The sequence below is a fragment of the Xiphias gladius genome, chromosome 11 (genome assembly GCF_016859285.1).
Source record: "Xiphias gladius isolate SHS-SW01 ecotype Sanya breed wild chromosome 11, ASM1685928v1, whole genome shotgun sequence".
NCBI lineage: Eukaryota > Metazoa > Chordata > Actinopteri > Istiophoriformes > Xiphiidae > Xiphias > Xiphias gladius.
In genome coordinates, this window is record NC_053410.1 from 7,760,411 (window position 1) to 7,785,962 (window position 25,552).

At 41.3% G+C, this 25,552-nt stretch overlaps 1 protein-coding gene across 5 annotated transcripts in view; it reads right to left on the bottom strand.

The window, feature by feature from the left end:
* The window catches only part of LOC120796350 (girdin-like), a 66,971-nt gene that overhangs the window by 23,135 nt on the left and 18,284 nt on the right, over window positions 1-25,552 (bottom strand). For all 5 annotated transcript variants that reach the window (XR_005708372.1, XM_040139092.1, XM_040139093.1 and 2 more), the window contains exons 4-13: window positions 16,966-17,035; window positions 11,062-11,120; window positions 10,117-10,200; window positions 9,697-9,837; window positions 8,523-8,695; window positions 3,267-3,348; window positions 2,591-2,749; window positions 2,287-2,433; window positions 1,917-2,061; window positions 1,130-1,308 (exon numbers count right to left, since the gene is read on the bottom strand). Coding sequence is in view for 4 of the 5 variants with exons in the window: in XM_040139092.1 (XP_039995026.1) it covers window positions 1,130-1,308; window positions 1,917-2,061; window positions 2,287-2,433; window positions 2,591-2,749; window positions 3,267-3,348; window positions 8,523-8,695; window positions 9,697-9,837; window positions 10,117-10,200; window positions 11,062-11,120; window positions 16,966-17,035 (1,239 nt within the window). In the remaining variant the exon portion in view is untranslated. The remainder of the gene's footprint in view (window positions 1-1,129; window positions 1,309-1,916; window positions 2,062-2,286; window positions 2,434-2,590; window positions 2,750-3,266; window positions 3,349-8,522; window positions 8,696-9,696; window positions 9,838-10,116; window positions 10,201-11,061; window positions 11,121-16,965; window positions 17,036-25,552) is intronic.

Genomic DNA, 25,552 nt, shown 5'->3' on the forward strand with positions numbered 1-25,552 from the left:
CAAGACACTCACTTCGGATTTTCTCTTTGTAAGAAAAAAACACAATTTCATGCTTTTTATTTAGAGGGCACAGAGAGAGGCTTATGTTTCTGAAAATAGCTGAGAGACTTCTCTTAGCGAGGGGCATTCAAGTGTCAAAGACTGGAAAAGAAAACGCAAGGGGCTGACTGGATTTACAGCTTTGCTTTCATCCTCCTATCCACCCTTCTTTATAGAGTCTCCTTCTTTCTCTTTTTTATTTGTCACTGCCACTGTGTGAAAAGGTCTAAAGCCAAGTGTTAGGGTGATATATTATGGAGGAGTGCTGGTCCAATATGCTAATCTTGGTGGTGACCCTGATAAGGGGTAGAAAATGAAAATGCAAAGTGTCTAAAGACAGATACAGCATGCTCAATCCTTCTATAGTATAACTGAAAACTGATACATCTCTCATGCTCACTTTATGTCAAACTGTCTCAGAAATTTGGGTTTTGGCTTTTAGGTTACTATATGTACTGCAGGTATGTTCTAGTCTATAGAAGAAAACTGTCCGCTCAGCTTTCTTTATTAGCCTATTATTCAGTTAGCAACTTTGCTTGATGTATTTCCCATGATGCACACCTTATTTTACAGGCAATCTGAAGGCTGAACAAACCCCACTATGTAACTAAGAAATGACTCATTACATTTCTATTTTTTCTTTATCATATGAGCGTGCGGTAAGGTGAGCATTTCGCCAACGACCTCAAGTTGTCAGACATTTGTATCATTTGCAATGAGTACCTGCTGCATTTTTTAAGAAGCACTGATGTGAACTACAAAGAGTATTGGACCAAGAATGGAGCCATGGGGTACTCCTCAGAGGATGGTATTGGAAATAATCTTTTGCACTTTGACACACTGATGTCTATGATGTAAATATTCAAACCATTTTGAAGATTTCATGGTTAACTGTGTCAAAAGCGTTTAAGAGTTGAGGAAATGTTAGAAGAGTATATTTCTGTGTGTGATTTTGCCATTCAGTCATTTAATATACGTCATACAAAAGTTTCTCCAAAATAAAAAACAGGAAATTACTTAGAACTTTCAACTAGCCCTTAATTCTTACCCAAGCAAAGAAAAATACTTAAATACACGGTCCATTGCTTACTTTCTGGTTCAGTCTCTGGTTTTCATGGCTGACTTTAGCCAGTTTTGCCATGGTGTCCTGACTGGCTGCTCCTCTGAGCTCCTCCACAGTCTTCAGCAGGGTCTGGTTGTCTTTCTCCAGCTTCAACAGGCGGCTCGAGGTCAGCTCATTCACCTCCTCACCAAGAGACTTCTGAGGGACTGAGTTAATGACAGCAAGAAAACGTAGTTTGCACATCAATGTTTTAAATCACAAAAAAAAAAAAAAAAAAACAGTTGATATGACTGGGATTGCAGTAAATCCATCAAAAGTGAAATTAATACAAAGCCCTTTGGTCCAACTTTACAGGTCTTAAAGCTTTTAAAGTGCCATTTTAACAAACACCCCCCACTCCCAACACACACACAGAGTCTTTATCAAGATCCCTGACTAGTTAAACCTCTTAACAGGTCCAGATCCAAACGCACAGATTATCCTCCAAGAGCCACTGAACGGTAATTACAGGTCTTAACAAAGTAGAAAGAAAACCCAGTGGAGGGCCGCAAATGCTTAAGGGCCGTGAAATGACAGAAGGGCCAAGAGCCAATGACCAAAGCTTGATCTGTTGGCCCTTCTGAAACCTTCAACCTGATCAACTCAGGTGATTTTCAACTGCATGATATTTTAACTCAACATCCCATTCTTTCCCTTCCTCTTTGTGTGCTTTTTTTTTTTTTTTTTTTTAGACTTTTTAAAACTTTAGTTGCCTGTCAACATACAGAAACATTCTCTGGTTTTAAAAAGGTCCTTGGCTCCATCTACGTCTTACCTTCAGTCATCTCTGGTGTCTTGGATAGTTGCTCCAGCTCCCAGCCCAGGTGCAGAGACTCATCCATGCTCTGTTTCTGGGCCATCTCAAGCACGAGGTTCTCCTCCAACAGCTCCTCCATACGCTTACGGTCCAAGTCCCGCTCCTGGAGATAACACAGTGATGGAGGGTCTGTTGAGATTAACAACAGCTGAACACACAATTGCTGAAACTTCTACTACTGATCCTGGTTTTTGATTTGAGCCTCAGGCTCTCCAGCTCTATCGCTCTTCACTCTTTGTACAGTCCAGTCTGTTTACATCAACTGAATCATCACTGTAGTAATGATCCAAAAATCCCATCTGTCTACACTGACACTGCAACATCTTACCATCTCCAGGTCATGGATCTTGGATTTGAGCTGCAGATTCTCTTTCTCCAGGAGGTGCAGTTTGTCAGACCGGGTCCTGCTAGCATCCAGCTGTTCCTCCAGCATAGTCTTAGTTTCCAGCAGGACCTGGTTGTCCTCCTTCAGCTCCTACAGAAATCACCACATCAGCAGACGCAACAAGTTAAACAACAAAAAAAACCCACTGTTGCTCATGATGCTGAAGTATCCCAGGCAAGTGCTTTAACAAACACCGCCAAAACGCCTTCTTGGCTTGACATAATGCTCTGTGTGCGCGGTGGTGTACCTCGACTCTGGCCTTGTAAAACTCGATGTCGTGAAGTCTCTCTTTGTATCGGCTCAGCTCGCTCTCCAGTTTGTCGACACGGATCGCTTTCTCCCTGAGTGCGTCCAGCTCGTCACGGTAGGCCCGGGCCGACCGGGCGTCTGACAGCAGCTGGTAGCTCTGCGCGAGTTGATAGCCAAATATAAAGAATCAATATGTGGAAATATGTTTAAGTAATTCAAAATATTTCCAAAAAACAAAAAGTGCATTCAAAAGAGAATATCTCAAAACAACACATTTTTCAAAAAATACTGATTTTCTTTACAAGTCAGTGCATTCACTGACTCTGTAATCATGTACAACTAGTGGCTTATCTATGAACACACACACACACACACACACACACACACACACACACACACACACAGAACTCATCCACCTTGTTTACAGCATCCAGTCCGTTAGCCAGCCAGTCAGCCTGCCGCCCACTCCACATCGAAAGCCATGTTCCTCAACTAAAGATAGCTCTAATAGCCCCTAATGAGCTAAGTCACTAGCCAGCTGATTAAAGCCTGGAACTATTGCAGAAACAAAGTACTTAGAAAGAGGAGGAAGGAGCAGGTGAGGAAATCATATGAATGTTTCTGTGTTGTGTGTCCGTAGGTGTGTTGTAGGTTACTGTGACCTGTGGCAGTACCTCTTGCTGAAGCCTCTTGAGCTCCACCTCCATGTTGTCAAGCTCCTGTCTGGTGTCCAAAAGCTGCTCACTCTTCTCCTCTCTGAAATAAAAAGAGATGGGAGGGTTCGTAGTTAAACGAGGGTGAAATGGAAAAGGTCAGAGAGGAAAGACAGAAAGAATGCCCAAAGGAAGAGAAAAAAAAAAAAACAAAAAAAAAAAGAAAATTATGTTTTTGTGTCTGTGACAGTACGCTTAATTTGAAGCCCTTCACCAAAAATCACAAAACAAGTGTGCATGCTTGTGCATGTATCAATTCAGAGTATTAACAAGGACATTCCTTTGGGGTTATTTCCATTTCAAGGATTGCAACTAAAATCATTTAATGGAGGCAACTTATTGACACAATTGCACAGAATAGTTGCATTTCATAGAATTTGCATGATAGCCTCACCATCTTCACTTTACTCTCAGCATTTAGTAGAAGCCGTTTCAGTGAGTTGGCAGTTTTTACATTGTTTGGGTTGTTTCGGTAAATTATTGCTATTAATCGTGCAGGAGGTAGTAGTAATCCAAGCACTGTGAGTTGTAGCATCATTTTCCACAGAGTTACATATTCAACCTGAAGAGTGAACTGAAGACTCAACTAAAAATATTCTAAAGCAATTCTACTTAAGTATATGGAGGTCATAGGTAGTGTATTTAATTGGTCAATATCAGTTGCTATTTTTATTCCAATTTTGATGAGTTTTGGTATAGAAGCTTGTTAATTTATAAACCTACTGTTAGCATGGACACATAGCATAGGCAACATCCAATTAAGTATAATAGGCCTTTGTTGGCAAGTTAGAAAATTCAGCGACTCATATGTTCTAAGTAAACCCACAATGTCTGTCATGTGTCTTGCCCCGAATTCGACTACTAATAAAACAACCTCCTGCTGCTGGACACACTCAGCACAACCCCCCTTGTGTGTGTGTGTGTGTGTGTGTGTGTGTGTGTGGGGCACTACTTCAGGGGTAGACATCTGCTAATCTGCCCCTGAGGCTTAAACCCCTTATCTTATTTTATTCTGGAGAGACTACCACAACAGGCAAAATGGTAGATTAGGGAAGGAGGTAAGAAAGTTTTCGTTTCTGGTTGTGCAAGCGGTAAAAACCACAGAATTCAATTTCTCATTCTTCACCCTCAATAGTAGGGTCTCGCTATCTGCTATCTAACACTCTCCCCTATCATTTGTTTAACTGACAGCGAAACAGGGCAGTTTGACATTGCTGTCTGTGTGAATTTGTGTGCGCGTGCACAAACTCTCCACTCTCTTACCATAGAGGGAGAGTGTGTCACACTGCTTCGAAGGAAAACGACTGCATTCCTGAGATGCTGCTCTGGATGAGTGTGTGTGTGTGGGTTTGCGTAAAACTGCTCCGCTGAATATGGGTTTATTTGATTATAACTCTCTGGAGTCTCAGGGTGCATCTCAATAAGGAAAAGGCATCCTCCTTTTTAGTGTTGCATCTCCTCATTCCTCCCACAGCTAGCGTTATTTGGGAAGCTGGAGTCGATATTCAGGCAGGATGTTCCTTCACCCATTTCTGTTTTTGTTTCATCAGTTAAATCCCTGCACCTCCTGCAGCCTTTACCCGTCCCCCACAACCCTCCCTTCCACAAATTACAAACACCTGTCAATTCTAGCATGGCAGATTAGCTTTGGGCCCATATTATGGATGCAGCTGGCTCTGCTGCTTATGTTAATGGCTTAAAACTTGTTGCATCTGCGCAAGCACAGACACAAACACTTGTGTGTACTGCTATATTTTAAAAGCCAAAGAATAAAGGCAACCTTTATCCCTAGTCTGATATATGTCCAAGTGCTATCCCCCTTACCCAAATCATAAATTCTATCCCTAGCCCAAACTCAAGAAGACATCTTTGTCTTTCTGTGAACCGATAAATTACACTTTTTTATATGTCAACAGATGATGCACCATTCAAACATGAAGCTATGACAACAGACATTGTCGTAAGATATTGAACATCACCTCAGAGCAGCAGTCACTGTAGTATCAGCGGGAAGTGGTTCAACTTTGTCTACAAAAAACACCATTTGCAAACTCACATATACTGTACACATATACACACAGCTTGGTGATAACAATACCTAACCATGACGAATGGGGGGGGGGTGATCAACCCTATTGCCTTTCAATGTTCAGATCTACAATAGCAAATAATCCTATTCAATTGATGAGTCCTGGAGGGACACGGTCTGGTTGAACAAGGATTACAAGAAAGCAGACTAGTTTAAAACATCATCAATTGCTATCAGTCTATAACCAAGTCTGCACATTAAGTTCGGTTGTCTCCCATTCCAGCATAACAGAACATTACTTGCTGTCTTTCATCTCAGTGAGTTAGTTAGAATTTCTAGTAGTTAATGATCTACTGTACTGACATTCAAGGTGTTCTGGTTGGTTGACCGGAAACTCAGGAAGACTTTACGAGGAGCAGTAAATGTATAATGATGTCCTGTTGCCACAGACTCTCCTCCTCAACGATTTACTTGTTGTCGAAAGGATATAATACTTGAAAATGTGTGTTTTCATCCACTAGTTGGGTTACTGTTGTTTAATAAATACTGTCATATTTCAGATCCAAACTACTCAACTAAAAAAATGAATTTTCTATCCAGATGTTTCCAGATCACTCTAAATTCTAAGTTTGTATCTGATTGCCTTGAAAATGAACTGGTACAATACATCTATATTTAAAGCTAATAAGAGACCTTTAGAGGCAGATAAATGAAACAGTACAAAATAAATGTTTGGCCAGGGAATCAAGTTAAGACTCACTGAGAAATAACTGCCCTTAATATTACTCTAAATGTGTTTTTGTAGGTATAAACCCAGTGTGTGTTTGAGCTGGAACAGGAGGAGGAAAAGCAGCCAAGCCACAGTAGCCTTAACAGAGCCATTAACAAACAGACCACTGTGGGAATACTGAGCCATACCCCCTGGCTCTGACCTGGTCTCCTTCAGACACACACAAGACCACACAGTAGACGCTCATAACTGCATTTTCATATCTGTGCATGTCCATGCACCCACACACAACAAACACACTCCCCTCTTCTGCCTTAGAAAAGAAACCGCAATCATGTGACCGGACTACATTAGCGTGGACGGACTTTTTGTCCCTTTTCCGTCCCATCACATGTTGTCACAGACGCCACAGCAACAAGTAAACAATTCCACAGCCACCAACAACGCGAATAACTCACTGGCTTGTTGGCTGCTGTTCTGTAGCCCTACTGAAGAAATCGTCATAATATAGGTCAAGGAAGTATAAGGGAGATGTCCACAGTGATGAATGTCAGACCTTTTCAGCACAAGAACCCTAGTGAATGACTTCAGGCTCACTCAAGGAGAGATTTTTTTTTCACTCTATTCATGTGCTTTCAAATAGACAATGGTCTGTGTGAGGGCTATTTGACAAAGGAGACAAACAAAATCTTCTGCAAATAACAGGGACCGAATAATACACCCAAATGTGTCCTAAGGCCTTTCCAGATCATTGAGGTCCACTGTTAAAATTAAACTAAAGACGACTTTTTAATACATTTTCTACTATTACAATGGGTTATTCTTAACCCATTGTAATAGTTAAAAATGTATTAAAACAAACATTATTTCTCCACAGTGGGGGACAACAGGAAGCCCTGCATGAGCAAGCCTGAGATCAGTCACTATTTATACAGTTAAATTGAAATTTATTTGCAAACAGCTTTAAATGGCAGATAATTTGGCATGTTGAACGTATATTTTTTTGTTTTTACAAATTTGAGCAGTTATAATGAAACTCTTATGTCATATTAGGTGGCTATATTCATTTTTAATGCTGCCAAGTTGATGAATGGACGTCTAGTCTGGAAATCAGAGCCACTCAAGCGTTTGCAGCAGCAAATGACTCCACAGAAGTAGGAACTAAAAGTTATCTGACACTGATCACACAGATCATCGCTGAAATCAAATCCAAGATTAGTTTCAGTGGGGAAAACGGTAGGTAGACGAAGGATAGACTATGAAGTATACAACACTTAAATTATTATTCTCTCAACAAAACAATTTCAAATCAGACCATTCAATATCAACCACCACCTCATGGCGCCAGTCAGGCTGTTAAATTATTTGTTATGCAGTAGAAATGACGGTTGGTCCTCCTTTCCATTTAACTGATCTGTCCTTACCATTAAGCCTTTGTCTGGCAAAGGATTATAGCACTTTAAAAAGGAAACTGTATTATTCATAGACAGAATTTAAAAGGCCTCTCCAAGGTATGTGAGAGGGCATTTACTCGTGTGTGTGTGTGTGTGTGTGTGTTTGTGTGGGGCAGTGAGACATCACAGCAGTCAAGTCTCATTTGATTAATGGAGAGGCAGGGAGGAAAGGGACTGCTGGTCTCCATGATTTTTCCACTCTGCCTCGTCATTGCTGTTCTTCAAACATCATGTTTGAGGCCTGAATACACTCGTTAAAATTCACAATAACCATGGAGATCTGACAACTGAAAGTACACACGTACAGTGAGTTCCCATCAAGACCATGATGAAAAATCTCTGCAGGTTTACATTAGAAATATTCTATTACCTAAAATACCTATCTTTCTTGCTTTGCCATCATTAATTTTGTTATGAAAAGGACACAACCAGTCTGGTCTCCAAACAGCTAAAAACCACCATCTAATGCAACGACAGTGACAGAAAAGTCAGCCATAACCAGTGGAAATCCTCCGTGAAATCTGTATATAAGGAGGTACAAAATATAGGCTCGGTCACAGATCCAAAACAATGTTTGAATTTCCTTTTTTGGATGAAATATTCAATTTCTAAAAATAGTAAACTGTGTTCCAATAACAGAGAATGATGACAGAAGCTTTGATTACTGTTGATATGGGATATATCAATGGAGCTCATGAAGTACAAGTAATGACCTTGTTGACTTTGCATCACATTCTCCTTAAAAACCTCGCCGATAACAAGTAGGGCTCCCAGTTCAGATCAAACATGCAACAGTAAGAGAAGCTGCAATGCTACCAAAATGGAAACGTCTGTAGCCAACAAGATAAGGAGTGATAGCTTCTGTCTTATTCCAGCCAATGACCTCTTTGGATGTTGTTCTTGAACTTGTTTAGTGGTAGCTACTGAGTTTGTTCTCCATTTCTGTCCTTTTTGCCAGTTATAAGTAGTTACTTATCTAGCTGATAAAAAAATGTGGCACTCACAGTTCCTGACGAAGGCGTCTGATCTTGGCCTTGGCATCAGCCAGCTCCACAGACAGATGCTGTCGACTCTCGGTTCTCCTCATGCTGGGGGAGTCACCGGGAGACTGTGTTGGACAGGGAGCCAGTGGAGACAACTGCACACAGTCTCTCTCCTGGGTTAACTCCACTATAGTCTGGATGGAAGGAGAGAAAAAAAAAAAAGAAAAAAACAAGCCAGTTAGTGAGATTTCTAGCTGTTTAGATGAACCAAAATGCAACCAAAAAGCTCAAAGCCAGATTCAGAAAAAAAAATAAATAAATAAGAACTTGTAAATAAGTAAATAAGAATCTGTATTTAGGAGAATCTGTACAGAACTACCAGTCACTACTTTCTAAAGCAATAGTTAAATGTAAAATACTTGGACTAGAGCAGACTGGGATGCAACAATGGACTTCAAAACAAAGGAGAGTTGATAAATGGATTCAGCAAAAGAGCCCCCACCCCAAAACTAGACTACAGGCACTAGGGCAAAAAGTACATCCAGAGTCCCACACACAGTCTATTTTGATCTAGTGCCCGTGACAGGAAATGGGATTTTAATTGAGAGCGGCTGGACTACACAGTGATAATCTGGAGGCCATTAGAACCCCTGACACACACACACACACACACACACACACACACACACACACACACACACACACACACACACACACAAAAAAAAAAGATCTGTTATCTCAGTAGTGGGCATCTGCACCCTATGGGTTGGAAACTCATTTGACGACGTATATACGTATAAAAAAAAACACCCTCGGTCCATGAGACAGTTAACAGTTTCAACCCTTCCTTCCTGAGGCTGCTCTCTTGTGGTAATGGCAAAAAAAGAGAAAAGTTTCCATATAACCCTCCTAAACGCAGCCAATCATTTTCATTAGCAAAATTCTGTTTGAAGAAGATGTAACAGACATCCACAAACGCACATCTGCACACGGCAACGTCATCCCAACAATATAAAAAGAGAAACAAACAAAAAAAAAAAAAACCCACATCATTTACTGCACTTTCCTTGTTGCACTCTCTTCTACCCTGTTTATGGTTATTTTGCTTATGTTGTTTTGGAAATAAAATTAATTTCTAACAAGGCAAAATAAATTAATGTTAGTACACACAGTATATAAATATATATGTAACTACCTCCAGCTGGGTGTCCCTTTCATCCACCAGGCGTTTGAGGTGGAAAGCCAGGTTTCTGGAGAGGCTGTCCAGATCCTCAGGAGGCATTTCCCCACTTTCCAACCACTGCAGGTCCACTACGTTCTCCTGGTTATGAGTCACCTAAAATCACCGCCATTGTATCATTAATAAGAGTCTGTCAACGGTGGAAAGCAAAAGATTGCTGCTGAAAAATACATTAAAATTGTGCGTTCATAACACCCTGTCAGGACTCTACATTTGACAAACATTTGATTTCCAGCACTCTCACTGCCATACAAAGACCTATTCATCAGCCCATCCCATGATTACCACACACCAGTTAATGGAGGCAAAAGAGGTCTACCAAGAAGTTAAATATCTTAATTCTTTCCAGTTTTGTTTACTATGGAGGAGAAATACCTCTTGGATGTGGGAGGCTATGGCAGCTTTGCTGTCAAAGTCCAGAGTCTGGATACACTCAATGTACTCTTCCTTCTTCTCGCACTGTGTAAATCGTGGGGGGATTGGGGGAGGGGGTACACAGAAAAAGCAATCAAGACTTTGGTTATTATTTTGAATCTTTGAATGTTCAACAAACACAAGAGAAAAGGGGAGATTTGTGAGATGTTAAAGGGTTAGGCGGATTTGGGGGGGGGGTCCAGTAGAGGTTAGTAGATCGACACTGTATACATAAAGAAGAACATGATCTGATACACAGGTTTCCAGGAAGGCAGAAGTTGTATTTAGGAAAGAGGTCTAGTCTTCAAATGCAAGTTTATCTTCTGGATCAGACAAACATCAGTTTCCTCTCTTGTTGGCACAAGATCAGATCCGAACAAGACTGTTCATTAAAGATATTAGCTCTCTCTTTTTCATGGTGTGCCAGTTCTTACTCAGCAACAGGTGCAGCCGTGCTTAAGACAGGCTTGAAGTAGACAGTATTTAATCAGAGTTAATCCCATGAATGCAACTACGGTATCTTTTTGCAAACAATAGAGGTGGCGAAAGGTCACTGCTGTTGTCTGAAATGCAGTGAGTAAGAGCTGAGTGGGGGCTTTGTCACAGGACAGGAAAAGGTCTGCTATGCCATTCATCACACAGCATTAGCTGTATGACAGAGTTTGAGTTCATTCATTTTATCAGAGGGAGCAAGTGTCCGCAATCACTGGAGGCTGAACCCAATAGAGACTTCTTCCCAAAACTAGATTTCCTGGCTTTGGAATTAAAACGCTACAAGATGATTTGTAATGAAAGTAATAAAATTTTCAATCTCCCTCAAAGTATGATTGACGTCTGTTATGAACCGAATTTCATACGCACGTGTTCGGTGTGTGAATGTTTAAGTGGGCTTAACTGTGCTCGTACCTGAACAGCACAGCCTAGTAGCAGCAGCAGTAGTTTCTTCATCTCCTCCAGGCCTTGCTCTAAAAAACAAACAAAAAAGATAGACACACAAAAAAAAATACACAAAGTATTATTACTACTATTATTATTACTACAGCTAAACCACATTAAACATGGCTGCATGAAACACCAAACACAACTGACAATTTGTTGTCACTGTAATTCTGTCTTGTTCCTGTTTTGCCCTGTCGACAGTCTGTTCAATTGGCTTTTGTGGCTTAGGTAGAAGTAAAAACACACAGACTGATGAATAAAGTCTATTTATTGAACCGAGATCTGGTGATTGATGGAGGTTAAAAACAACAACAACCAACTGTGTGTAACAAAATATTCCCAGTTTTTTTCAGTTAGTTATTATCTAGGTCATAGCCAGTGTTTCCACTTATCTGTCTATTCTGGAAGATGTTTAAATGTATTTCCCTGAAAAATAAATGAGAACGTTTCGTGGGACATAGTTGGGGGGCCACATTTGACAAAATTTTAAGGCAGAAAAAATAGTTACACATCTATCCCACATTTACTTCCAATTAACTTCATTCTTGCGTTGTTACAATTTCCCCCTAATAAAACCCCCTCGTCTAGTCACAGTGCGACATTTTTTTCCAAAGTGTAGTGGGCTGGCAGGATGAGCTTCCAGTACTCTTCCACATGTCAGGACATATTGTCAGAACCTGCTCAAACCCACAAACAGCTGCTAGCATGCTCAACAGGCCTGAGCTCATCTGTGGGACTCTGGGGCTGAACAACAGTAAACCAGGTGGCGTATGTGTGTGTGTGCGTGTGTTACACTGACTAAGTGGTATGGTATACAAGTTGTGTGCCTTTGTGTTTATGTCTGGGTGCTTTCCCTATTTGGAGCAGGGCATGTGATAAGCCAGCTCATCATGTGGTCCAAAAGGGTAGTGGAGTGCTAACACTGTCCGGGTCTAATAATAATAAATCCAGATTAGTGAAAGCATGTTTTCCGCGGAGGGTGGAATGTTTGCCTTTCAGTTTAATGGGCCAATCTTCACATCAAGAACAGCTAAATCGCAGACATACAGAAAGACTATTCTGATCTATATCTTTACCATTTGTGGATTTTTCTTAATGATTTAAAATCAAATGAGATGAGTAAAACCAATTCTCAAATTTTATCGCAAATTATAGAATAATCTTCCAAAAAACGACTCTGCTGGATTGTCTGTGTAAAGCACGAATTTAGAGTGTGCTTTACCCTGCAGTGTCCTATGGGAGGGGCCCAATACGCCAAAACAGAATGTGTCTTATTGTCAGGATCCTTCCACTGTTTTTACAGATTCTCCGACACAATCAGAGCTTTGCAGCAACATTTTCCTTTGTATGTGATTTCACATTTTTTTTTTTTTTACTCATTAAGACTGGCTAATGTTTGGGTATATCAATCACAATACAGAAATTCAGTTGGAACTGTATTTGTTCTTAACTGCAGCCGAGGACAGGTGGAGGGAAAAAAAAAAAAAAAAAAAAAAAAACTTTCCAGCCACTGCGTTGGACAACACAGCTAAGTAAATTACAAGTAAACACTTGTATTACAAGCTCAAAAACAGTGGATGAAAGCTATAATGTAAGCAAAGGAAGTTTAAACTTCTCTCTTAACCATACTATAAGTAACTTGCTAAAACAACTGCAGCCGTACCCAGTAGCACCCAGACATAAATGACATGGCTTTATGGGTGTTAACAGCTGGAAAAGCTCGTATCAAGACTTTTTGAAAAGCTGATTTCCATTACTTAAAATCAATTATTAACTATATTTGTAATAGAAGTAAGTAATTACTTCTAGAAAATATATCGTCAACCAAGAACTTCAGTTATCTGTTATGATGGTGTGCAGTAAATGAAGAGATTTTACTCTTTTCAGTGAGTGAATATTGTGGTGCAGTTATTTAGTATTGGTCAATATTAGAGAAAGATACAAAATGTCCGAATTCATCGTCAGCACCTGCATTTTAAAGAAATATTAAACACATTAAGAGAATTTGGGCCTAGAAGGTTGACAGGCTGATAAAACTTCATTCTCACTGCTGCAGGGCTTAACAGCGCTCTGCAGAGCCACAGGAACCCTATTCTAGTCAGGGAAGGGATTTAGCTCAGCAAATCTACTGGAGCAATGGAGAAAAGATAAGAGACCTCATAGGATAAATAATTTATACAGCTAGAACAGGAGAACAAGAGGGAGGTGCGGTAAGGGGGAGAGATGAAAGGAAGAGAGACAAAAGAGGGAAAGCACCACAGAGCATGAGCACCATAAACACCGGGGAAGAAAATAGAAAGAGAGAAACCGAGAGAGAGAGAGAAAGAGAGCAGGAGGAAGGCAAAGAGGCAAGGATGAAAATAGACAAAAAGAAATCTCCCTCAAGCAGCAGCAGCAGCAGCAGCAGCAAAGAGGCTTCAAGGAGTTGCTACCCACCTCTCTGCCAGCCTAATCTATTCTCTATCCCTCTCTTCCTTCCCTCTTACACACTCACTTCATCCACCCATTTATTTGCTGCAACATACATCCACCCATCCTTCCTTCCCTCGGTATTGTTATTAATCATCTGCGCCTCCTGAGTGTTTGCATTCACTCATCGAGGCTTCCTTCCTCACCTCCTTTCCTCCCTGCCTGCTTTATCCTCTTAGCAGGAAACCTGAGGACAGAGACTAACCAGTGACTAACCCCTTCCTCCTTCAATGCCATTGTTAATCTGTGTGAGGATGTGAGTAAATAAGAAGGAACAAAAATGTGTGCTGGCGTGCATGTGCCATCTATTGCTACAACCCTCTCTTATGCCATGATGAATAGAGTCATTCAGGCCCCAATGACTTGACCGTCATTGATAAAACTAGTATAGGCAATCTGATATTGCTTTGACAGCATGCCAGAGTGTATTCAACCATCTCACGGGAACAGAGGACGGAGATGGCTGAACCTCGTTTTCAGATTATTTTAGAGGCATTTGTGCTTTTTGTAAAACACGATACAGTGTCAAGTTAAATCAGAGGCAGACAGCCTGGAGCTAAGGTGAGAGTCATGAGCAGCAATGCACACGAACCAGTCTGCCTAAGGACCACAGAAGGACCACTGAACTGGCTGAATATAACCATGAAGAAGAAAAAATTACAAAAAATAAAAAAAACATATCGGTCAATCGGCATTTTTCCCCCAGTTAATCTTCATTGTCTCAGTCTCAAAACTTTCAAAACTAACCCAGCACTTACATCCCGGTCAGACACACACAAACAATTCTTTCTATTCTATTGTTTCTCGTGGAGACACTGGACTCACCACAACACTGTGAAAACATAACCCCAACACACACACACAACAGTTCAACTTTTCTAGCAAAAATAGCAAGCCTGACGTTTATTCTTAACTATATATATGACTGACACACACACACACACACACACACACACACACACACACACACACACACACACACACACACACACATCTGTCAAGCCCCTCGGTTTACGCCTTCTGTCAGCTGTCAGCATACAACAGTTGTCTTTCCTCTTTTCAAAAGGAAAGACAACTGAGCTACTGTTAGAAGAATTTCTATTCATGGAGAAGTGCTTTCACCTAAACCCATGTTTTTTCTTCCATATGTTTTTCCATATTTATTCATAAAATCTATATTTATAAAAAGATAAATAAATCTGAATCTGGGATTTTTAAGTGGCAAGCTGTCCAATGTGCAGTGTTTTCCCTCAGTAGGAGTAGTGGAGATAAGATAAGATTTTTTTTTTTTGGGGTCAGTTGCGGACCGTATTCATGCAATATTTTTAACTACTGACTGCAAGTGCCTTGACTGAAGCACCTACAGACCAGCCGATACATCAGGAATCAGTTTCGGGTTTGGAGAGGGACACTGATAGTCACCAACACATTTTGAGGGGACAGACCGTTTTCAGAATATCAGTCCAGATCACTGCAGAAAATTCACAGGCTTTAAGACAGACTAAACAAAGGAAGTACTGTGTGTCTGAGTGTCTGAGTGTGTGCACTGACACGTTCATCCAAGCATACTCACTAAACACTACTTGCATGCACAAGTGAATTGTGTGCCTGTGTATCTGTGTGTATACATTTTACAAGGCAGACTAGGGTAAATCGGAGCCTGGGGGGCACTACAGTGCTTTCCCACTGTTCAGTGTTGTGAAGACACCCCTCCCCCATCCACCAACTAAACACACACACGTGCATGCACTCACACACACGCAGAGTCGTCCCCTGCCCCCTAATGAGAGCATAATAAAAGCCACATGGCCAATGACTTTCAGCCGGCAGCCGCTGAGCCAGAGAGCCAGACTCCACCGCCACCACTGGTCTGACTGGCCGGCTGGCTGACTGATTATCTGACAAGCTAGAGGGTAAAGGGCAAAGGAAACCCTAAGGAAGGCAATCCAATGCTTTTTGGCCTGCTCTGGTCAACTTGCTCTGAGCTGCCCTACACGCTTGTCTGCATTGGGTCGTCTTCAGAATTCACTTAGTAATCACTTCAGCGACGTGTAAGGTTACCGTGCAGGGCCGTGGACCTGGAAGATTTCCAAGGCGCTGTACATACAGTGGATCTTCAGAAATGTACTGCTGTGGAATTGGCTATGACATATTCAAACAGAAGACAATATTTCGGGAGTTCCGTTAATGAAAGAATCCCTCTTGGCTCCACAATGACTATACTGGATTATTATGGGCAGCAGCACTGAAAGGAATTAATAAAATACTAAAAAGAAAGCTTTTTAATAGTTAAGTATGCTGCCGGTTGTTATCACTAGCAGTGGAAGAAATGTTCAGAATATCCAGAGTACCTACAATACGTTTATACTGCAATAAACTGAAAACTAAGGGATCGTGTAGACTGTGTGGCTTTGGTCTTAAAATAATGAAAACTTCCTTTTACTTACTTTGGCAGAGCATTTTTTTTTTTTTTTTCATCCCCACAGAAAATCAACCAAGTTATTCTTGCTTGAAAAGGAAACACAATCAAACACAATGACACATTCTCGAATGTATATGTACTCACTACAGCTCCTTTTGTCCGTCTATTTACCCTTCATGCCAGCGGGGGCATATGAAAATTAAAGAGGTAACTGTGACCACTGAAAAGTGACGAAAAGCCAAACATAACAGCAAAGGCTGTGGTGAAAGTGTGACAAAGGCAGCTTAGGGAGGAAAGGGATTTAGAGGCCATTTCGTCTGCGTAAAAAGGTACAGATATCTTTCAACAAACTCTGCCAGCTGTGCCTGGCAACAATTCACTTTGAAGAGCTAATAATTGCATTTGCAGAGATGTACTTAAGGCAATGAAACTTTGTGTGGACACTGTTTTCCAAAAGTAAAACAAACAATCCAATTCCTTATAGTGGTTTTAGCCGATAGTTTTGGAGTGGGGGCTATTGTGCCAATAACTGATTTATGTGGGCTGGGAAAGGCAGAGTGTTGATTCATCACATAACTCTCTTTTTATTCATACAAGCCTTTTATTTCCACAACCATGATCTTAAATTATGGCCTGCCATTAGTCATCATCTCTGCTCGGTGGCTTCATCATGATCACATTGGAATATCAAGTAGCACCTGGGGGTGCACAGGTCAAGCTGCTCAAAAATGTTTTCATGAAACACTTGACACTGCGCTTCTGTTGCTAGGCCGCTCAGACATATCAAATAGCATGGCTGGGTTCAGAAGGTCAAAGCTTTGCTGCAAAATGGTTAAACTGAATTTTAATTTAACCCTTCGGGTAACAGAAGTCCACAGTCCATGTTTAGAGGCCGTGGGCACTCAAATCGAAACTAGCACAGCACTGGTCAAAGTATCATCCATGTTGTGGTTGTATTTTTTTAGTGAACTGACACTTACCGGAGAGAGGGTTCCGGCCCAGTACCAGCACGTTAGGTAAAGGCATCATTACCAGTTGCTGGAGACTCTCCTGTCACACAAAGACATAAACAAAAAATGTGGTCAGGGGGAGAGAGCACTGACCAATAGTCAACATTTAAAATCAGTTATGGATAAGGAAATGAAGAAATACAATTTACATGACTCCAAGAACATAACCAAGCCCAAATAGCTTGATTTAACTATTCATAGAGTTTATAAGCGTTGGATTTTGTCACTGTGTGTGTGCTTGGTCAACATTTCAATGGAAGATTCAAGCACTTTAAGTATGGTTTAAATGTGATTTAACTGTTGATATAACTAATTCCATTAGTGTAAATCCAAATTGTTGCCAATAAGAACTCATTATGAAAAGAGCTCAGAATTTCGCAGTTCTATTTTAGCCATGAGAGCGGAGGTTTTCAGTGCATACCACCATCCGAGAAAGCTGTTGGCATTAAAGGAAGAATACAACACTCAAACGACAATCGTAAGGGCTCTAACACTGACAGACTGTAATATCATCTCCAATCAAAGACAGTAATAGTGAATAGCAGGCCTGAGGTGTAAGTTTTAATAGTGTTATAGTGGGGGCAAGGCGTAAACTTCAAAAGATTATCAAAATAGCCAATGGACACGAAAATTAACAGTATCAATGCTTGCATGTGCATTGGTGATGTTATCCAGTGAGTGTGTGTGTGTGTGTGTGTGTGTGTGTGTGTGTGTGTGTGTGAGAGAGTGAGAGAGAGTGATTGAGAGAGAGAGAGAGAGTAAAGTGTGAGTGTGAGAGTGTGAGAGGATACAAGTGACACTGTTATTCATGTGAGTTAAATTGCTGGTGTGGGTTATGCCCCCTCCATTCACAAGTCAATCTCAAAAACCAAAATGTAACCACGACCTGCAATTCACAACACTCAGACACGATCTAGACGTACAGCGGGTAAGGATGGATAAGACGTAATTACTACCAATGTTCTGGTTTGAGTCAAATCATCTCAAATTTTGGGCACTGCAATAGACCATAAACAAGGTACCAGCAACAACAAATGACTTGCATTCATATCTTTACATAATTAGATTGCCAAATGTTTGCCCTTGTTTGCATTATAAAAATCGTACATGGCTGTTATGACTCAACAGCAGCCTGCCAAAATATTTTTATAGTCCTAACTATAAAAATATTTTATATTTTAGAGCAACAGACACGAGTCCAAACCACAGTTGTGTTAGAAGGGAAAGCCGGTTTCTTTAAGCAGAAAGGACATGAAGTTAGGCGAACTTGAATATTTCATACCAACGTGATGGCAGAGAACAGTCTGAACTCATCTGACCCGGCGGTTCGACTAGTCTATGCAGGTTACTGCTGAAGTCCTGACAAAGAGGCTTATATAAGTAAGGGATTTTGGAACCCCCCACACACACACACACACACACACACACACACACACACACACACACACACACACACACACACACACCATAACCATCTGCCCTATACATATTGCATTACCTCATCTCGGAGATAACAGGGGACAGGAAACCTGACATCACTGGATGGTTTTGATTGGTTAAAACCAGAGCCACATCTGCGCTGCTTTCGTGCCTTCTCAAAATAATCAAGGTGACCAAGAGCTGATTAATTCAAAACCTTACTGATAACATAGCTTCAACACATTGCTAATCTACCTCAAAGTCACACTGGAGAGGCACAAGTGCTGCAGGTATAGGAAGAAAAAAAAAAAAAGAAGGTAAAATCACTGCTACTTGCCACTGCTGAGGCCCAGTCAGAAGGAGGACACCGTACTCACTAGGATATTCTTGTCACAGACTTCTCTACAAGCAACATTATGTGTTTCTCACTAATCTGTATAAAGATGCAGAGATTTTCTTGTCTGAGATTTAGCACTGAACTTTGAACAAGCTAGCGTCCGTTTCTAAAAGTAGGCTGTCTAACCCCTAACACGATAACTACAACCATATGGTCAATATTATCATATTCACGTATATACACGGGATCAGTGCTGAGCGAAGTCAAACTATGTAAAGATCTGGGATTCCGTCTTGTGTGTGTCCTGTTTCAGATTATACATCTGGCATTTCTGGGTTCTGTGAACAGGTGTCGTGAAACACAGGTCATTACAGAGCAATTCTATCGATTTCAGAGTTCATAAACTTACACCAGTTAACTACATATCATATGCTACAGTTTACACCAGTTAAATAGTCGATGCAGATGTTTGAAAATGTTTTCTTAGAGTATGTTTCCTAAGTCCTAAGATGCAGTTTTAATAATATGTCAAACATACCATTCTTTCTTACAAGATGTTCTTCAATACCATAATTCAGTTTCCCTTATATCTCATATACCAGCCTATGCACACAATGTGCTTGTGTTTGAAGAACCCACACGTGCCCATGTTTGTCCACATCGAGGGAAATTTATTCAGTACAGTTGCGACCTTATCAGAGCTTGCAGCAGAGGTGACTCTGACGCCTGTGGTCGTCTGGTCGTTTGTTGGCCGTCTGATATGACGCAGACACCGAAGAAATACTGGCTTACAGGGGAAGATGTGCAGACTGGGGTGACAGATGGCCAGTGCATCACTCACATCTGGTTACAAGCAGATGATAGCACAGTCTGACAGACAGAAACAAGGAGCTACAACAAGATGTATCATACTGTACTGTAAAGTGTTTTTATCATGTTGTCCCCAACTGTTTTTAGTGATGGTGGGTCCAGTTCTGCAGTTCACACGAGGTTTGATTCATGAATTGTGTGTGGAGAGAAAAATCACCTATGCTTCATACACTACCAGAACAAATGTGTGACACTGACCATCATGACACCCATTTTTATAGACGCTTCAATAGACTGGTGCATCTTCACATGAAGAAAACAAATGGTCTGACTTCAAGAGGAGACCAAAATCATGACAAACAGATCTATGCTTTAACCTCCATACACACACACACACACACACACACACACACACACACACACACACACACACACACACACACACACACATACACACACATACACACACACACACACACACACACACACACACACACACAGAGAGGCCCCTGTGTTCTGAGGTGAAGGTCAAAGTTTGGCTTGCAGTGATTGTCAGACACAGTTATTAGGTTAGGAGCATGGTTGTCATGGTTTCCTGTCGTTGGTGATAGGAGCACTGACCCCAATTGCCCTGACTGTCTATCTCTATGTCTACACTGGTGTATGGGACATGCAGGGAAAGAGGTTATGGTGTATTACGATGCTATCCTTGGGAAAAAAATAAAAAAATAAATAAAAAATATATAAAAGCCCATGTCAACAGAAAATTTATTGGACAATTACCTTTTCAGATACGCAAATGAGATCAGCCTTTAACTGCTGCTACAAGTAATATTAATCCAAACCAAATGTTTTATAAATGCATAGAGAATAATAGACATCCACAAATAAGGCGGTGGCAGCAGCAAAACTGATGATGATATACTGTGATCATAATAAGAATGATGTCTAATATCAGGCAGTTCCAGTACGAAATGACCAAACAGCCACAATGTCTGACGACTGAGACAGATCGACTCAACAAGCGTCAGACAGAATAATCAGCATAGCTCAGAAAGCCACAGTTGGTGTCTCACAGAGAGGCATTTGGTGTGCCTGACAGCCAATTCACCATGTAGAATTCATGACAGCCACTTTGGGCTGAATCAGCCAACACTTTAAAAGGGCAAAATAAATAAATAAATAAATAAAACAGAATCTGCATCATCAAGATAACTGTGAGGCCCAGAATCAACCCATCTAAAGCTTTAGGACATTCCAGGACGTCTCCCGAGTTCTCTCTTCAGTATCAGGAGGAAAAGCAAATCGGTCTGTTTCCTTTGCTTTTTTATTCGTTACGAAAAGGTCACGCCGTGGTTTTGGAATAGGCCCGCTTGTTAAGTCTTGATTTAACGCCCTGTATTTGTGCTGCTGTGAACAGCTACACACAGACTCAAATTCATTACATACTGGGCCTTTTAAGGAAGAAAAAACAACACCAGCATAACCGTGTTAACGATGGTGGGTCCAGTTCTGCAGTTCACACGAGGTTTGATTCATGAATTGTGTGTGGAGAGAACCGTGCTAATTGTGCTTTTAGCCTTATAGAAAACGACGAGTCACCGCAGAGAAGAGAACTCCTACGTGATCTCAAGTTTGGTGACCACACACACACACACACACACACACACACACACACACACACACACACACACACCTGTCCCAACTATGACCACTGCTGCCCCTCAACTCACGGTCACACCTGTCCCCTTCAATGGCAGCATGTGTTTGCTTTGCAAGCACGACATTTCAGGCTGTCACACTTTTCATACCACCCAAACATACAGTAATGACATTTCAATTTATCACCCTAGGTTCACACAGATGGGATTCGAGTATTTAGCTTTTAACAAACAAGCGCAGGGCAATATTACCACTTTTTACACAAACAGATAGTGTAGCTTACCGAATCTTGTTCTACCCCCAACATGATTCATTTCAACGGATTTCCTCTCTTTTTACATAAAGACCTTCAGTGGCATGATCTGTGCTGTGCAGAGTCATGAGCTTGATGCAACCCTACACTATGGCTATTCAGTACCACTTTTCCTTCCTTCCCTTCCCTTCTCAAGGGTCCATTCAGCTGCTCATTAGTCAGTATTTCCCCGATCTACCCTGATGTTAGCTTGGAGCTTTCTGAAAAAAAAAAAAAAAAAAAAAAACATCTGATGCACCTGTATCCTCTGATGCATTTTCTCTTATTTTTAATCTGTATTCTGTACCTGACTTTATAACAGTTAAGGCAGATCGTAGTACCACGGGACTAACGCAGACTAGGTGCTTGATAGATGTTCAGAGTGGTAACACCGCTGTGTCCTTCCTGCAGCGTATGGCACTGTCACAGCTTTATCTCTCCGTCGCAAGGCACACGAAGTGGTGTACGAGAAAATTTTTATATTTTATGCCATATGAAGGGGGAAATTAAATCACAACTTACAAACTATAGGATTCTGGCTGCTTAAGGAGCAGGAAATAGGAGGAAATTGGCAAAACACAGATGTTACCAATAAGAGAAAGAGCTGCAAGTCCAACCAACTTTATTTGTATGTTGATAAAATTGGATAATGCATGTGCTCTTAATTCAGCAACTTAAATATATTTCTAGTCAAATGCAATGTATTTTTGAGGGATGTGGGTAATAACACGCTTTGAGGATTAGCTGCAGGCTAATATCAAAGCTAAACTACAGTAGCCTAATATTCCTCTTGGATTAACTGGCAAAGGTTTAGCTCTCATGCATAAAACATGATGGACAGTGCAGGGGAGAGAACAGTCACCACAAAGAACATATCACGGCGATGTGCTGCAATCACTGAGAGGCATGCGCGAACGCACACATGCTAGCACAGCTTTCAAATGGAAAGTTTTCGCCGCCTCGCTGTAGCTGGGACAGCAGAAACGTCCTTGGCTCGGTCACTGTGTCACTCTTCAATATTCGCCGTCTAAATCATAAACACATGGGAAAATGTGGAATAGCCAGTCATTCAAATTTTCAAAAGAGTCAATATTCACACAAAGAGGGAGTGAGTGGTTAGGCAGAAAAAAAAAAATGGTGGGGAGAATGGAGGAAAAAAAGAAAATACAAATAGGAGGGGGAAAGGGAAGAATGTGAGAGAGATGCAGCTTTGATTCCATCACTTCTCACTCCAGGCACGCAGGGCTGAGCTGCCGCCTCCTCTTTTCCTCCTCCTCTTTCTTTTTCCCTCCCATCCCCCTAACCTTACACTATATTGCTGTATTATTGATTCCAGCAGCTCCTCGAAACTGGCTCCTCTTCCATCCCACAGACACTTAGACAGACGAGGTGCCGGTTAAAGGGGAGCTTGTCAAACACAATGGAATTTACTCTCAATATGTTTTGTCTGTATGCATACAACGTGCAAAAAGATATGCCTTTTGTGTATATGTGAGCAGAGCAATGAAATCTTCAAGTTAGCTCTGCAGGTCTGGTAAGGACTGACAATACTTAATTTGATCTGCATCATCCTCCCTATGCTGTTGATATACTAACTAAAGATATACTTTAGCATATTTTAAAGAACAAATTATGGAGGTAGGTGTGATTGTGAGCTCTGCATCCTACTCTATTGTCTTGGGCTAAATGTGGGCTGAGTGGACATCGACTGACAATAGAGAGAATATTCTCCTGATCGAGACAGCAGCCTTGTAGACACACAGAGCCGTGAGTGTAATACATGGCAAGGGCCATGCTAGGATAACTAGTGCATGTGCTCTTAGATCAGGTAAACATACATGTGTGAGAGTCTGTATTAAAATGGTGTCAGTGGAAAGGTTATAAGGCTGCTGTGTTTCTGTCTCACAGGAACCCTGTCTGTTAAACTAGCCCTTCTCAACACACAGACATACACACACCTCCCTACGACTCCTTCCCATCTATCCATCCAAGCACAAGTTCCGCTACCGGCGCAGCTTTAACAGGGGGCTAATTGTGCTGCCGCTGCTGTGTGTGTGTGTGTGTGTGTGTGTCTTCGTGCATGTAAATATAAATGCTGCCTGAACCCTGACAGCCTGAATCACACCCATTCTGCAGACGTGGGGTGTTACCATAGAAACGGGGAGATGGGTTTAGTCTCCCAATGCTAGTGAGTCTGACACACATGGTACAGTACATGTTCAAACCCACATGTGCATGCACACGCACACACACATAAGCTCTCTCCTGGGTAAAAAAAAAACTGCAGAGATTATGAACTTGAAAAGGTTATAACCACCAACAACGGGAAGGAGCGTGCTTCCTCTTCCCCACACACACACACACACACACACACACACACACACACACACACACACACACACACACACACACACACACACACACACAGAGAAACCAGTCAACACCTGATCTCACTATATCCCCATGAATAGAATCAATGCAAATAAAGGTTTTCCTGCTGTTCAGCACTGTAACAGACCCACACAATAGCTTTTTGGGTGAATGACAAAATTTTCTACTGATACCCTGTTCTCTTTACTAGACTAAGGAACTAGTATTTTAACAGGAAAACAACAATCTTAAAAGTGATTGTCCATGGATGAAAGCTGGCCACAAGCAGTGTGGCAAGACAATGTTAAAATCTCCTCAACTGAGGAGATTATTATTAATTAGATATGCTCTGGCCAAAAAAAAAAAAAAAATCAGCAACAGTTGCTCTTGGCTCAACAGTAAACTCCAATGAAAAGAACAGCAGTTGGGGTCTACTGTTGGCCAGATGGACAGATCATCTATTACATGAGGAGGAGGAGAGAACGAGCCATTAGTACCCTGTTTCTTTTGTTTTTCGCTGTTATCTATCAGCTAGAGTGCTTTTTAGAACAGAGCCCTGAGGCTGAACGAGTGGATGGGTTGATCCTGCTGCACGTCTCAAAGGAGGAGGCAGGTGGGCTGGAAAAGCCCGATCCCTCAGCCCCCACCCATCACCCCAGGGCTCTGCTTCGCATTGGCTGGAAAAGTTTACACGAGCAAACACACGTCATTCCTTTGCAATTGCAAGTTATTCAAATGAAGCTTCTTTTTTTTTTTTTTCCAGCTGATTGTTCTTTCAACTCTAACCTACTGTTTAATTCGCTGAATAGATCTGTAGTACTAAAATGGCCAGGAGGCCTCGATAATTGTTTTCTGCTGTGGCGGTTTTGAGTAAATGTTTTTACCGGCTACAACTTCGATCGCACAATTAAAAGTGGTCATTTTAATAACTGTGCCTTGTGTTTTTTCAATTGTTGGAGTGAAAATGGGCTCCCTTTTTCCCCCACATTTTGTATTCTAAAAAGGTGTGACTGCTGAATGAAAAAAAAGTATAATCACCTTCAAACTAAAATTTTAATTTTAAGGCTGGATTTTATTTTTATTTTTTTTAACCATAGAGCAATGACGACTGCACTGAACCACAACCCACAGGCTGCTGTTCAGTGATGGAAAAGAAGAACCCAGCTTCTAGCTTCCCCTTAATACGGCAACTCTGCTAGCGCCTAAAAATAGCCCCCTTTTAGCATATGGGAACCTAACGCTACATCATAACTGGCACAAATTCCTCTTCACATGTACTCTACCTCAGTAGGCACGTGCGCAAAACATACAAAGTAAGATCTTGCAGACATGTCGGCACACTTACAGGCATACCGAGTTGTTTTGGTAAGCCAATGTTCAGTTCCCACTCGAGGCTGTGATTACATGATGTGACTGGTGAGATGTTGTGGGTGTAACGGGGAACACCGCTCAACATGAAGGTCGTGAAAGCTCACAAACAGTGGGGATGTTTGTGCACAAATGTGTCTCAGAATAAGTGAGTGCTTGTTTACAGTAGGCAGCTTATTAAAAAGCCGGCGGTAATAAATGACACTTGGATGACATTTACTGGAATGCCTCCCTTGTTGCTCAAGATCGGAAACACTACAGTGTGTGTGTGTGTTGACTGTGTTCAGAATGAAATCATA